The 13,727-nt window shown below is 37.1% G+C and overlaps 2 protein-coding genes across 3 annotated transcripts in view; one reads left to right on the top strand and one right to left on the bottom strand.

The window, feature by feature from the left end:
• LOC106877181 (leucine-rich repeat-containing protein 74B) overlaps positions 1-13,721 on the top strand; it is a 35,551-nt gene extending 21,830 nt beyond the window's left edge. Inside the window, exons 2-13 of one of the 2 annotated variants that reach the window (XM_014926017.2) lie at positions 413-776; positions 1,508-1,680; positions 2,120-2,227; positions 4,405-4,498; positions 5,882-5,931; positions 6,487-6,568; positions 7,320-7,405; positions 8,049-8,243; positions 10,284-10,379; positions 11,534-11,815; positions 12,751-12,836; positions 13,447-13,721. In XM_014926017.2, the coding sequence (XP_014781503.1) occupies positions 413-776; positions 1,508-1,680; positions 2,120-2,227; positions 4,405-4,498; positions 5,882-5,931; positions 6,487-6,568; positions 7,320-7,405; positions 8,049-8,243; positions 10,284-10,379; positions 11,534-11,815; positions 12,751-12,836; positions 13,447-13,477 (1,647 nt within the window). In that variant the 3' untranslated portion in view covers positions 13,478-13,721. The remainder of the gene's footprint in view (positions 1-412; positions 777-1,507; positions 1,681-2,119; positions 2,228-4,404; positions 4,499-5,881; positions 5,932-6,486; positions 6,569-7,319; positions 7,406-8,048; positions 8,244-10,283; positions 10,380-11,533; positions 11,816-12,750; positions 12,837-13,446) is intronic. The other variant, XM_052971453.1, reaches the window with a different exon arrangement.
• LOC106877182 (protein lin-52 homolog) overlaps positions 11,354-13,727 on the bottom strand; it is an 11,127-nt gene continuing 8,753 nt past the window's right edge. The window contains exon 6 of the mRNA XM_014926021.2: positions 11,354-11,624. Within this exon, the coding sequence (XP_014781507.1) occupies positions 11,611-11,624 (14 nt within the window). The 3' untranslated portion in view covers positions 11,354-11,610. The remainder of the gene's footprint in view (positions 11,625-13,727) is intronic.

Genomic DNA, 13,727 nt, shown 5'->3' with positions numbered 1-13,727 from the left:
TGTAAACACATCACCATCGGTTGTCAAGTGATGTTGGGGGTACAAACACAGACACACACACTATAGTAGAAGACACTTCCCCAAGGTGCCATGCAGTAGGACTGAACCCAGAACCATGTGGTTGGGAAGCAAGCTTCTTACCACACAGCCATGCCTGCACTTATAGACAATTCTTTTCTTTCCACTCAAACAAATAATTCTTTTAATTCCATTATTTACACTGTATTTCACAGGGAAGGTCTTTGGAGGAGATATTGGTAGATTGGAGTCTGGTGGGTGCAGCCATCTGGTTCGCCAGTCCCCAGTCAAATCATCCAACCCATGCTAGCATGGAAAATGGACATTAAATGATGATGATGATGTCCATTTAAGAACATTCTAAACTTCTCAAAAGTTTTTTTTTACTCTTTAGGCAAATTTCACCATGGCACTGGAAACAGTGGTTGAAGAACACGACGATGGTCAGTCTTCACCTCAAACATTGAATTTAGCAAGCCCGTTAATTGATTCTTTGCACATCCCTCAATCTTCTTTGAACATCGCTTCAACAGAACCTCCACCATTTCTCTTGACTGAAATAGATGACTACGAAGAAGAGAAAAACAAGAATAGTCTGGAAGAAGAGCAAATTCCACACAGTTCTATTGTTGTGGTAGAACCAACCAATGAGTCTGATGACAACACAACATATTTGGAACCTGAAGAAGATAATGATTCAGAAAATACTTTTGAAGCTGATTACGATATTGAAGAACACTGGGATATTGACCAAGAAGGTAAATACACACATCTCTCTCTCTCTCTCTCTCTCTCTCTCTCTCTCTTTCTCTCTCTCTCTCTCTACATACATATATACTCTTTACTCTTTTACTCGTTTCAGTCATTTGACTGTCGCCATGCTGGAGCACCGCCTTTAGTCTAGCATATCGACCCCAGGACTTATTCTTTGGATGCCTAGTACTTATTCTATTGGTCTCTTGCCGAACCGCTAAGTTACGGGGACGTAAACACACCAGCATCGGTTGTCAAGCGATGTTGGGGGGACAAACACAGTTAGAGAGAAAAAATAAAGAAGTAAATGAGTGGAAATTGAACCAGTGAGTGTGTTAAGTAATAAGGCACTACAAGAGAGTGACTCTCCCCAGACGCAATAAAATATGCTTCAACACACGAATTCACATAAAGAATCGTGCAAACCAAATACAAAAACGAGACATACATACATACATACACATTTATATATGATGGGCTTCTTTCAGTTTCGATCTACCAAATCCACTCAAAAAGAGCTTTGGTTGTCTCAGGGCTATAGCAGAAGATACTAGCCCAAGGTGCTGCACAGTGTGAAAGTGCTGTTGATCTACCTGTCTTTCCATCCATCCATTCACTCCACAACTCATCTACCAGTCTTTGTTAAACATCTGAAGATACTTCTCTAAGTTTGCTCTGCATTTAAACAGCTGCATAAACAATTAGACTATTGTGTATTATTTTTGTCTTTCCGCAGATGCGCCATTATCCCATGATGTCACAGGCAAAAGCATGTACCTTGAGTTATGCCAAGAAATGGGTATTCATCCAGTGTCCAGCTTCATCCGTCACATCAGACAAGACCAGATTGCCTTACCGCATTATGGTCTGGGACCAGATGCTGTCAAGCCTATCAGTATAGTTCTCCGGGTAAACACTAATAAATGCTACTTTGGTATGCAATTCTACCGAGCCAAATTCTACTTTAGTGTGTGGTCTGCATGTTTCATTTATTTATTATGGCTTAAATAAAACATTCTTACACTTTTTTAGTATATTTAAAAAAATTTTAATTAAGCAGATTTGAAGCAAGTTTACTAATTTTATGGCCAAATCGAATGAACAGGTGAATCAAATGAACATCAGCTAGAAAAGTAAAAAATAGATAATTAAAATTTTTATACGTTTTATACATTTATTATCGCTTTCATACTCAACCTTTTATCTCTCAACATACCTTTCACAACTCCAGGTATTTTACTCTCCCGCCTCACTCTGTATCCCACCTCCGTTGTCACAAGTGATCCCTAACCCTAACCCTAACACTCACCTCATCTAACATCCAATGAACTATAATTGTTATTTGCAGCACAGCATAACGTTAGAGAAACTGGACCTGACAGAGAATCTTATTGATGGAGAAGGAACCCAGTTTATCAGCAAGATGTTGGAAGAGAATGATTTCATTACAGATTTGGTAAATCATAATCTTTATCTCTTCAGGATTTATTAATTCTGTGTCCAGAATCTTCCAGTTTTAAAGTGGTCGGAATGAAAAATCTTCCATTAAAATTCCATGCTGATTAATATTTCATACATCAGCTTGATAATGACAAATTTAATTATTTTCAAAATTAATTGAAACTCAGGCAATATGTTTCAACAGAAGCATGACAAGGAAAGGGTTAAGAAAACCATGACAGACGATCATTGTTTTTCTAAAGAGAAATATTCACAGGTGTGTTGCTGTGTGGTAAGAAGTTTGTTTTCCAACCACATGGTTCCAGGTTCAGTCCCACTGCATGGCACCTTGGGCAAGTGTCTTCTATATCCTTGAGCCAACCAAAGTCTTGGGAGACAAACACAGACTCAAAGACACTCACTCACACAGATATATAAACACAATGAGCTTCTTTCAGTTTCCATTGACTGAATCAACTCACAAGGTTTTGGTTGGCTCCGAAGCTATCATAAACACTTGCCAAAAATGCCACACAGTGGTATTGAACACAGAACCATGTTGTTCGGAAGCAAATTTGTTACCACTCAGTCACAATTGTTCCTTTGACTCTGAATGATGTCCTAAAACTATAAGACACGTTTTCCCTGGTTATGCTTCAGTTGCTCATGCTGATTTGGTCACTCACGGCCAACTAAGAACTGCCGTCATCATAAGTAATCAGCAACCATTTTTAATTTAGATTATAAATTAACAGAGAGAAATTATGCAGATTTGCTGTTTACCCAGAAAATAATAGTGCGGTTAGTATTGTCTTATTAACTGCTTGGAGCATTAAGAATGCTGATAAGGAATACTTATTGCGCTGAGGAAAAGAAAATATTTGTCAATGTCTAATATTATTTTAATAAATCTGTTAAGTTAATTATTTATTCCATTACAGCAGTGGTTCCCAAACATTTTTGGTGTGCAGATAAGAACCTTGTTTTTTAGCCATGAGGTGCTAAGTTGGATGCCACTGTGTAGGATTTTAAGTTTAAATTATGTTTAAATCGTGATTCACTGATCCTGGGGACATTTGATAACAATAATTCCAAGAAAATTAACCCTTTAGCATTCAGATTCCTTTGCCACAAATGTAATGCTTATTTATTCACACTGTTTTGAATTAGTTGGAGGAGGAGGAACAGACAAGATGGGTGGGTGGGTAAGGGTGTGACATGATTAGAGATGGGGACCGAGGTGGATGAAGTGAATATCAGTTTTGTGGAGGGAAAATGAAGGGGAGGTGGAGGAAAGGCGGAGGTGATAAGGGATAGTAGTAGGGACACAATGCTATCATTTATAGCATTATAAACAGTAACATTTATGTATTTCTATATCTCAATAACATGGTTATTTTGTATGTACCTTCATTCTTGTCACACACTGAACTGTGCTGCTATTTTTATACTGAGCTATCTTTTCACATGCTTTGTTTAAATCCATTGTAATCAACATCATATTCTTCATAACATATTCAAAAAAGACTTTGGATATAGGAGTTATTCTCATTGTTATCTCTGGAAACAGTCTCATTATCATTCACATTACAATTAATCCTTTATCTACGTTACAAATCCTTACTTGACAATGGAGTCTTCAGCGATGACTCAATCACACAACTGCACACAGTAAGGAAGCGTGTGCTGTGTTTTATCTATACAGAGAACACAATTGTTGATTAGACTCAGCTCGGCCATTATCAAACTGATTTATAATCAAAACTGTTTCAATTCTCTGCATTGGATCAGTTTTGATCATGGATGAAACAGGTCTCAATGTTCACATCCTTCCAAGGTGGACTTTACCTTTCATCCTTTTGTGGGGTCAACAAAAATATCAGAATGAGACAATCGGGCGTGGCTGTTTGGCCACTGATGATTTGGCAATGTTGACTGGACACTCAACCTATTTTGATGACAGTACGTTTTGGTGAAAAATCAAACTGCATTTGGTAGTGAGGCCTTGGTACGGGAGTTCCAGGTCCTTGTAGAGTGTGGAACCACCTTTTAACCATTATTGTTCCCAGGTCCACTCTGACATAGAGTTGTAGCACTTGTTAGGGTCCCAGCTCTGAGTTAACTAGCATGTATACCACCCACTTTTTTGTAACTTACTAAATTGAATAATTATTTGCTTGGCTCATATTTCAGAATTTGTCCAACAACCAGGTTGGTCCTGCTGGTATCACACACATAGCCAAGATGCTCTGCTGCAATAAAGGACTCCGCAGTTTAAATCTATCAGGTAAATGTTAATTTTCTACAAAATATTAATATTTTAGGCGCAGGAGTGGCTGTGTGGTAAGGAGCTTGCCTCCCAGCCACACGGTTCCGGGTTCAGTCCCACTGTGTGGCACCTAGTCTTCTACTATAGCCTCAAGCTGACCAAAGCCTTGTGAGTGGATTTGACAGAAGGAAACTGAAAGAAGCCCGTTGTGTATATATATATATATATATATATGTTTGTGTGTTTACATCCCCGTCACTTAGCGGTTTGGCAAAAGAGCCTGATAGCATAAGTACTAGGCTTACAAAGAATAAGTCCTGGGGTTGATTTGTTCAACTAAAGGCGGTGCTCCAGCATGGCCGCAGTCAAATCACTGAAACAAATGAAAGAAAAAGAAAATCCTTTATCAGAAAAGTAATTGAACTTCCCTTTGTTATGTTTATTATTTATTTACTGTATCTGAAGGGTGGGGAACCCAGGAAGTTGAGTGTTTTTCTCGTATGAGTACAAACTGGGTCACTCTGCCGCAGAAGCTCTACAGAATAGCAAGCGGGCCTTTGGTAATGGTTTTGTTGACATTAGAACTGTTCACAGATGGTTCCAAAGCTCTCGTTCAAGAGATGATAGCCTTGAAAATAAACCAAGGGGTAGGCCAAAATCAGTTATTTGGCATGATAGATTAAATGCTTTGGTTGAACAAAATCCAAGAACAAAGGTTCGAAAACTTTCATCAGAGCTCCAAACATCTCGCACAATTGTTTGTGGACACTTGTAAAAAATTGGAAAAGTCAAGAAAACGGATAGGTTTGTTCCACATCAACTGAACGAGATTCAAAAAAACAGACGCCTTGAAGTGTGTTCCTTATTGCTTTCTCGACTGGAAAAATACCATTTTTGCATCAAATCATTACTTGTGATGAGAAATGGATACTCTTTGACAACAGCAGGAGAACAGGACAGTGATTAGATGCAGGAGAGTCACCTAAACACTATCCAAACCCACCATTGCACCCTAATATGTTACTGGTCACTGTATGGTAGTCTGTGAAGGGAGTTATTCATTATTCATTTTTGCATCAAGGAAAAACGGTAACAGCAACATTGTATTGCCAGGAAACTGATTGTATGCATGAGAATTTGAAAAAGAAGCAACCCAGACTAGAGAATAGAGATGGCCCAATTTTGCTCCACAACAATTCACATCCTCACACTCCTCAAGCTATGATCCAAAAGTTGCAAAACCTGAATTATGAGATTTTGCAACATCCTCCCACTTATTCTCCTAATATCTCTCCTATTGATCATCATTTATCTAAGCATTTTGAGCTTTTTATACCTTTCAAATACAACATTTCATGTGAAACAATTGAATATCAACAAATAATTTTAATGATTTGCTAGGTAACCGTCTTGAAGATTCTGTGCTTGAACAATTAATGAATGCTCTGGAGGTAAGTACAGTTTAATAAAGAAAACTCAAGTTTCATTATTTTAAAGCATGCAAAGGAAAGATTAGTTTTCCTCCAAGAAAAGGCACCATTCTATCATAAGAAAAACTCCAATGGGGTCTGGCATTTATTCCTGAGATATGGGTACACTGAAGCAATGTAGAATTAAATGTTACAGCTCAAATACTCAATGAAAATAGATGTAATTTAAACCTGAGACCATTGAGTTGATGATATAATGACAGTGTCTCAAAATGGTTGCACGATAGAAATATCAATCAAAACTGCCCTCAGATCACCTCAACTATTTATAAAAAAAAAAAAAAAAAAAAAAAAAGAGGCCTGATGGTCATAAATGGAATGCCTTTAGTCATAGGTCTGCTCAATAAATTCTAACTTGATGGGGAAACAACAACTTCCATCCCCCCTCATTACTACCACTATCACAATGTCTGCAGTTATTTGTTGTACCTTCTCTGTAGATGATATAAAATAAACAAAGCTTGGCATTGAAAAATATTTGTTTACTGATTGAGTTCTTGTATTCTTTTTCTGCAGAAAAATAAATATTTAGAAAGCATCGACTTGAGCAAAAACAGACTTGGCGAAAATGGTGGAGAGATATTCGGTGTAGCGATAGGTAAGTAGATCCTCTAACATGGGTTCTTTCTTCAACTGTTGTTGGGGCCAATATAGTCAGTCGGTCCACTTGATATGTATCTAGACTCCAGTGAAGGTGCATGGGTAAGTGATAAGCAGTGGTGTAGCTATTGTAAACTGTGCCTGTGTAGTACTCAGCCACTTGCACATTAATTGTATACATCTGTGGAGTGCTCAACCACTTGCACATTAATTGTACATGTCGGGGAAGTGCTCAGCCACTTGCACATTAATTATACACATGTCTGTGGAGTACTCAGCCACTTGCACATTAGTTTCATGAGCAGACTGTTCCTATGTAGAGGCTACCTTCTTGGATCTCTATATAATATTGTATTATACTATCTTTCTCAAGAGAAATTGAGATACAAGTAAAATCCATCAAGGACTACATTATCCAATGTACCATCACTTCTTTTCTAAGGGGACAAGTTATGATTGTGAGAGAGAAAATTGGCTGCTATTTCTAGCAGGTCGAGTTACTCTCTAGAGTAGCTGTCCTCATTAGTTCAAGCTTTGTTGTCGTTTTTTAACCTCAGATCAACCCCGAATAAGACAAATTTGTGTTTCATCAAAAACATTCCAGTTATGACCATCCCTTCAGATTTTCATACATTGTACATCTAAGACATTATCTCTGGAGTCCTTAACACCAAAATTATAGAAACTTGTCAGAATATTGAAAATAAAGACAGACAAAATTTTCCATGTTCCTCTCATTCTTTTCACAGGTTCCAATGAATATCTGCAGCAATTTGACCTGTCGTGGAACTATATCCGACTGAGAGGTGCCATCGCTATTGGCAAAGGGCTTCGGGTTTGTAAATACAAATCTATATATTTGAATTTATAGTGTATAAGATTGTAAGAGGTAGAGGTGTAGCATTGTAGTTTAACCCCAGGTCAGTCATGATCAAAAGGATTCCAATCATGACCATCCTACCATTTTTTTTTTGTCAGATATGCTGTATGTATCTAGGATCGAACTCCGGACACATAACAACACTATGCCACAACTACTTTATCTCAACTGGTCCAGATCTCTTTACTACCATACCAAATTACATGAAAATGGAAATGGATCCAATAAAATTCAAAAGTTCACTGGACAAATTTCTTCAAAAAATCCTGGACCAACCTCCTATATACTTGGATATGTCTCCAACAATAACTCTTTGCAAGAGTGGGCCATGGTGCCTAATATATGACTAAAAGACTTCACCAGGTGGTGCTATTAAGTTAGACATGGCCTGGGTCTATACTGGCCGAAACCTATCAAAGTTAATGTGTAATTGCTTCTTTAATCCTTTTGTTGCCATGCTTTGGTTGAAACACACTGCCTTTAATTTTAATAAATTTTGAAAATAATGAAGAGTTAATTAAAATAAGTTTGTGTAATTCAGTTTGTTCCATGTCTTGTTGATTCTTAATGTTGATACATTAAATTTCCTTTATTAAAGGACAATATTCGATTAAAAAGATGCAACTTGGCCTTCAATGGCTTCGGTATTGAAGGAGGTTTTGAGATAGCAGAGGCCCTCATTCACAACACAACTTTACAAGAATTAAACCTCACTGCCAACAGATTGACAGACGTTTGTATAGAGAAAATTGCTAAATCCCTCTTAGTCAATGAAACCCTTCAGATATTACAGGTAAGTCTATTTCTACTGCATGGTCTAATATCTAGAGTAATGTTTAAAACTTTTCAGTCTGTGTTGTTTATGAAGTTCAGAGGAGTATATACACACCAGAAACTCTTGTATCTCAGGGTGGTACATATTTACGTACTTTTCATTTGAGGCTAGTATATATATATATCATCATCATCGTTTAACGTCCGCTTTCCATGCTAGCATGGGTTGGACGATTTGACTGAGGACTGGTGAACCAGATGGCTACACCAGGCTCCAATCTGATTTGGCAGAGTTTCTACAGCTGGATGCCCTTCCTAACGCCATATAGATATATGCGTATAAGAAGAGATGACCACTAAGTGGACATCCGATATGCTAGAGAGAGGTCATGAACGACCCAACCACTACGTATGTAATTGCAAGAAATAGCAGCCAAAGTTCTCTCAAATTACACCGTCATTAATAAGAGAAAAAAATAGGGACACATTGTATAAAGTAATTCCAGGTACAAAATGACAAAACAAAACTAAATGGTTACAACTAGAATTTTTCTTTGTGGTTGGGTCGTTGATGACCTCTTTCTAGTATATCGGATGTCCACTTAGTGGTCATCGCTTCTTATACGCATGTAATACAATTTTTCTGAATTTTCAGATTTTTTATATGCTAGGCCACTGGTTTTAAATTGATACACAAATAAACACATTCATACACATGTACACTCCGACACATTTAAAACTTAACTATGCAGTTGTGTTGTACTTTGTGTCAAGGTACATAACTCTGCTTGTCCCATAGGAAAGCTAGCCAGCTACAAAGGCAATTGTATTTCTTTTAATTTAGTTAGAGAGAAGGTACCATGGTCTTTCCAGAGCCTCATAGACTGATGAGGTACATACTCAGTTGGTGTTCATCTAGAACTTAAGGTAGAATACAAATATTTACAGGTAATTCTAGTTGTAACCATTTAGTTTTGTTTTGTCATTTTGTACCTAGAATTACTTTATCCAATGTGTCCCTATTTTTTTCTCTTATTAATGACAGGGTGTAATTTGAGAGAACTTTGGCTGCTATTTCTTACAATTACATACGTAGTGGTTGGTATTAGGAAAGGCATCAGTCTGTAGAAAGCATACTCTAGATACATTATATGAGGTATAGTTATCTCTAGACTGTAAGCCTCACAACTATGTCTGTATATATGTGTTTTTGTTTGTGTTTTGGGGTTCTTTGTCTGCATATTTTGCTTTGAGCCAGCCCATACTTTTTGATCCATTTCATACACTTCCCAGCAATATCTAAAAGTTGCAGCTTTTTTTCATTCAATCATTCCATAAGTGCTTTTATATTTCCTCAATAAATCCTGTAATGACAAAATATTTGGTTGATTGACAACAAAAGAGAAAAAAAAAAAACTTTGAAATATAAATACAAAAATATCTTAATCATTAATAAAAAAAATGTCATTGTAATTATGACAGATATTTATACTAAGTGATACAGTTCATGTTTGTCCACCAGAGATGTTTGTCAACAGGATTGTAAAAGTTGTTGAGTTCCATAGTCGAGTGAGTGGTTTAAGTTCTCACAGCAGTTGATTTGAACTGTTATAAACACTGAAAGTTACCAGACAAACCATCTATGAATATACCCAATGGTCTGTCAAAGAAAAGGCACCAAAGACAAAATCATTAATAACATCCTTCTATATTTATCCCCAAATGGTTAGGTTGTTTACTAAAACTGAGATTCTAACGAGTCAAGTATCTGCTGGATGTATTGTTGCTTTGCCAGTGAGCCCAGCTACTGACAAAACACATTTTTCATGTGTTTAATAGGGACCTGAATGGTTTGTTGCTGACAAAATCTTGTTGGGTGATTACAGTTATTTTCTCAGCTGAGCACAGTGATTTCGGGTTCAATTTCAAGGCAGTGAGTTGGTGTTCGGGACACTGCTGATATTCCCTGCTACAATTCATACTGATTTCCTTTCTGTCTTTTCCACAGATAAATAAATCTTACTGAAACTTTATCTCATTTATTTCCCCCTGTTTTCAGTTAGGTAAGAATCCAATTAGCACAACCGGAGCCATTTCCCTTGTCAATGCCATCAACAACAATGACAACACAGGACTAAATTTACTGGATTTGACGGTAAGAAATATTCCTTGATATAATCTTGAACTTTGCTGTTCTCTAACTGCAATTAAGGACTAGATAAGATAACGGGAGAATTTAGTAATGAGATCAGCAATCAAGATGGAGCTCACAGATAAGATGACACAGTATGAAGAGGAGTGATGACATGCTGCAGTGCAGACTTGTCCAATCCATGTCAGTGTGGCGAAAATAGATGTTATGATGATTTTGATGCTGATAGGGAATTAGAGGCTAGACTTGCAAAAAAGAAACCTTTCAGTTACAAGGGGGTGCTGAAAAGTTCCTGGCTTTGGGTAAAAGAATATACAAGGGGGATCAGTTAATTATGATTTTACTAGACATATTCCCCTCTCAGTTTGCACAGTCATTGTAGTAGTCCTTCAGTTTTTCTAAGTCCTGTGAAAAAACTTGGAAGGTTGAGCCTCCAACCAGCCCTTTCGCGATGCCCTTAAAGCTAGGAACTTTTCAGCACCCCCTTGTAATGATATTGATAACGATAATGAGGATTACAAGGCAAATAATGAAAATGACAATGCTTCTGTTAATGATGATGGTGGTGGTGGCAATAAGGATGGGAGTGTAGTGGTGGTAATTACAAGGACAATGATGAGGATCATCATTATTATGCCACAGTTTTAGTGTTTCCTTTTAACCACTACACAAAACCATTAACTACAGGGTCTCCTTTTCAGATGGGGCTGGCCACTGGGTAATCATTGGCAGCCTCTAAAACAGTGATTCTCAACCAGGGCCCATACAATATTTTCTTGCTAAACTTTACCTGCAATAAACTGGTTACATTTCTACATAACACAAAATATTTCAACAATTTTTCTTTATACAATTTCTAATAATATTTAATTATAAAAATATCAAGATTCTGTAAACATCAAATGGCTATGGGGGACCAGTAGAGTAAAAACAAGAATCAAAGGGGATCATAAGCAAAACATAGTTGAGAAACACTATTCTAAATGCAGATATAATTTTAATAAATCACAAATTTGTTGTATTTAATAGACCTGCATTTGTCTGTTGTCTAAATGCATGCCACTGGCCCCTCTGAGTTATTTCTCTCAGACCCATTTTTGTTTATATATTAAAACCTTCTTCCAAGCTCATTTTCTTCTGCCGGTTCCCATTTGCAGGATGTCTCGGTCGAATATGAGTTCCTGCGCATTGTTTTCGACATCAAACAGAAGAAAAACTTCAAGGCAATATTTGGTCACATCCTAAGATCTGGAAACACAACAGAAGATATTGGTAAGAAAGCTATTGAGGTCGATAGTAGAAACCAATATCAGAAATCCCTTCTGATCCTGAAACAAAGCGTTGTGGTAAGGGATCCTGCTTTGATGGAAACTCTCAAGAAATATGATACAGAAGGGAATTTCACAATCACCCCTGAAGACTTCATAGCAGCTGTTAAGGTAGGAATAGCTTTTTTAAGTATATTTTGGGGGGAAACTCTACAATTTTCTTCAATGATTTCCCTCATAGGCATAAGGGCACAAATTATAACAACTCAAATATATGACTGGCACACTATATACACTTGTAAAATTAAAGCCCCTTACCTTATGAAAAAAACATTATTATTATTGACGAGCTGGCAGAATCGTTAGCACGCTGGGCAAAATACTTAGTGGCATTCTGTCCATCTTCACATTCTGAGTTCAAATTCTGCCCAGGTCAACTTTGCCTTTCATCCTTTCAGGGTCAATGAAATAAATACCAGTTACGCAGAGGGAAGGGAAGTGGTTGATATAATTGACTAGTCCCTTCCCTACAAATTTCAGGCCTCATGCCTATAGTAAAAAGGATGATTATTACTATTATCATTAAGGCAGCAAGCTGGACGAAATGTTTAGTGGTATTTCACCTGTCATTACATTCTGAGTTCAAATTCTGCTGAAGTCGATTTTGCCTTTCATCTTTCGGGGTCGACAAAATAAGTACCAGTTATGCACTGAGGTCAACATAATCAACTATCCCCTCCCCCAAATTTCAGGCCTTGTGCCCATAGTAGAAAGGATTATTTTTTCACCAAAAACTGCTAGCTTTTAATTTTGCTAGTACCACACCCTAGACAATGTCTGTTAAGTCCTTCTAGGTCTTCTTTTAACTGTTGTTGGAACTTAAAGGGTAAAAGACAGCATGTTTCCTTTTCCTGCTGGAATATAGAGATGATACAAGGTACATTCAGGTTCATAATCTTACCTACCACACACACACTTGTGGGGAGTATTTCAAAATAACGGAATTATCATTAGTTCAATAATTACGAATTAAATGTTTGAAATTTAGGTCTATATTTACAAATCCTATCCTGATAGAAAGCCTTCTTCTTTAATGTTTGTGGCAGGAATGTGCTCTCGAAATAGACACGAAGGATTTAATGCAAACTTTAAAAGCAATAGCAAAGGAAGGATCAGGTAAAATATATTTTGGGTAAGTAAACCTCTTTTATTCATCTGTGATGCCATAGGAGAGAAATGTGTCTGCATGGATGATGGTTCACTTGCATTAAATGAGGCTGCAAAGAGAGAGGTTTTGAGACGCCACTATGAAAGGTTGCTCAATAAAGAGAATGAATGGGAGAAAGAGAGTCTGCCGAATGTCGACCCAACAGAGGGACTAGCTATCCAAATTGACAGTACCTGTATTGATACCAAGGTTGTTTTGCTTACAAATGGGGCGGAGTGGGGCAATCTGCTACTAAAAAGGTTGGGAAGCATTGAAAAGTGATAACTGACGAGTCTATTTAGCTATATGTACACAATAGGCTTCTTCTATTTCTAACAATTTCACCCAGTGCTTAGAGAATAAAACATTAGCCGACAGCATTCATGCAGTGGGATTGAACTACTTTCTTAACCTCGCACACAGCCATGCCTGCACCCAATCTAATAAATAAAAGTTTACTGTATATAGTTTTTTTTTTGGGGGGGGGGGGTTAGTTTAAAAATTAGAATGGCTCTATTGGTTTATTTGAAATTAATGTCTAAATAAAAAGGAAGTGTGAAATTTGAAAATGATAACCTACTTTCTTGTTTTACAGCGATCTGGCAACAGAGGCCCACAAAGACTAAAGAAAGGCTGAAATAGAGACTAGAGCAATGGAGAGAGAAGAGACATTTCATCAGAAAACTGGAGTTCCAATCATAAAAACGAGTTAAATTGTGTTTTAATTCATTCATTAAGCTGTGAATTAATCCTTCCCATAAGTTAACTGAACAACAGAAAAATATATAAAAAAAAATCTATTGTTTGGTTGACATTCACTTTTCCATGCCAGTGTGGTTTGGGTGGGAAATAAATTTGGGACAGGATTTTTACAGC

Source organism: Octopus bimaculoides, chromosome 11 (genome assembly GCF_001194135.2).
Source record: "Octopus bimaculoides isolate UCB-OBI-ISO-001 chromosome 11, ASM119413v2, whole genome shotgun sequence".
NCBI lineage: Eukaryota > Metazoa > Mollusca > Cephalopoda > Octopoda > Octopodidae > Octopus > Octopus bimaculoides.
This window is presented reverse-complemented; position numbering and strand designations above follow the sequence as displayed.